Genomic DNA, 1,521 nt, shown 5'->3' on the forward strand with positions numbered 1-1,521 from the left:
ATGTACATTAGAGCAAAGTGTTTTTGCTTTGTTTTCTATGTACATTTTTTATCTGCACCATTTTGTCCATTTAATGACACAGAGAATGAACCTTAAAATATTGGGGATTATATAGTTAGGTTTTTTTTTATATAAACCTCATCTCTGTAGTGCAAATGGGGTACAGTTCATATTGTTTAAATAAAAGTAATGACTACCACTTAAACAATATCTTTATAAGTTCTAGTTTTTGTGGTAGGAGTACAAATAGCAAGAAATTGGTTTGATCCTCTCTTTAAAGGGTTTTTTTTGGTTTTTGTTTTTGCTCTGGATTTTTTTTTAAATACACATAACATAAAATTTACCATTTTAACTATTTACAAGTGTGCAATTCTATGGCACAATGGTGCATCACCTTCACCACTATCTAGTTTTAGAAACTTTTCATCACCCAAAAAGGAAACCCCGTAGCCCCGACACTCACCACTCTTACCTCCTCACCCTCCCACCCCTGCCCTGCCCTCGGCAGCCATCATTCTACCTTTGTCTCTACGGATTCTCCTATTCTGGATATTCCACATAAGTGGAATCATACAATGAATGGGCTTTTCTGCCTGGCTTCTTTCACTTAGCATGATGTTTTCAAGGTTCATCCATATGGTAGCGTATATCAGTATTTCATTTCTTTTTTATGGCTGAGTAATATAGAATAATATTCCATTAAGAGCTTTTTTTTCTGTTTTGTTAAACTTCTAAACAGCTTTATAAAAATCTCATTCTAGACTAGGGTTTGGCAAACTTTTCCTATGAAAGGCCAGATAGCAAATATTTCAGGCTTTACCTGCCACATCCAGTCTCTGTTGTGGTGACTCAGCCCTGCTGGTGTGGCCCGAGAGCAGCCACAGCCATATGTACACAAGTGGGCATGGCTGTGTGTCAAGAAAACTTTGTTTACAGAAACAGAGGATCTGGTTTGGCCCATGGCTGTAGTTTGATGAGCTCTGTTCTAGATAATTTTGTCACCGTACAACCCCCATTTACATTTTGAGGAAAGAGGTGGTGGCTGAGGTGCTGAGCGATTTGTAACTGGTCCAGACTGCTTTTTCTTAAAGTTGGACTCAACCCTCATAACATACTGTTGTGGTGTGACTGTGCAAATCTGGGCTGTCCGTGCTTCCCAGCCTGCTAGTCTCAACATTTCTTACTGCTGTCTCCCATCCCAAGTCTGTGTCCGGCCTTTTCAATCCTAGCTGGTTACTCAAAGATCCAAAGATGAAGCTGAGAACAACTTACAGGGGCTTCACTAAAGCAGTGGATCTCTAATTTGGTCAACTGATTCCCAGGTAAAACCCAACCCCACATCCCTACAACCGAGGGAAGTAATTGCCTGCATGGATTTCCTGGATCGGGCTGACCTACTTTCTGTACACTCACAAGCAGGAAGCATGTGCCACAGCTAACTCCAGGTCCTAATCTACAGAGTGTTGGGTTCTCGTTGCTCTGCTGCTGCGCCTTTCTTCCTCCTCCTGCTGTCAACTGAAC

General features: G+C 41.1%; 1 protein-coding gene across 1 annotated transcript in view; it reads left to right on the forward strand.

Annotated features, from left to right (window-relative positions):
• GLB1L3 (galactosidase, beta 1-like 3) overlaps nucleotides 1–1,521 on the forward strand; it is a 43,742-nt gene that overhangs the window by 23,592 nt on the left and 18,629 nt on the right. Inside the window, 1 exon segment of the mRNA XM_008567139.1 lies at nucleotides 1,230–1,290. Within this exon segment, the coding sequence (XP_008565361.1) occupies nucleotides 1,230–1,290 (61 nt within the window).

The sequence above is a fragment of the Galeopterus variegatus genome, unplaced genomic scaffold (genome assembly GCF_000696425.1).
Source record: "Galeopterus variegatus unplaced genomic scaffold, G_variegatus-3.0.2 Scaffold295, whole genome shotgun sequence".
Lineage (NCBI taxonomy): Eukaryota > Metazoa > Chordata > Mammalia > Dermoptera > Cynocephalidae > Galeopterus > Galeopterus variegatus.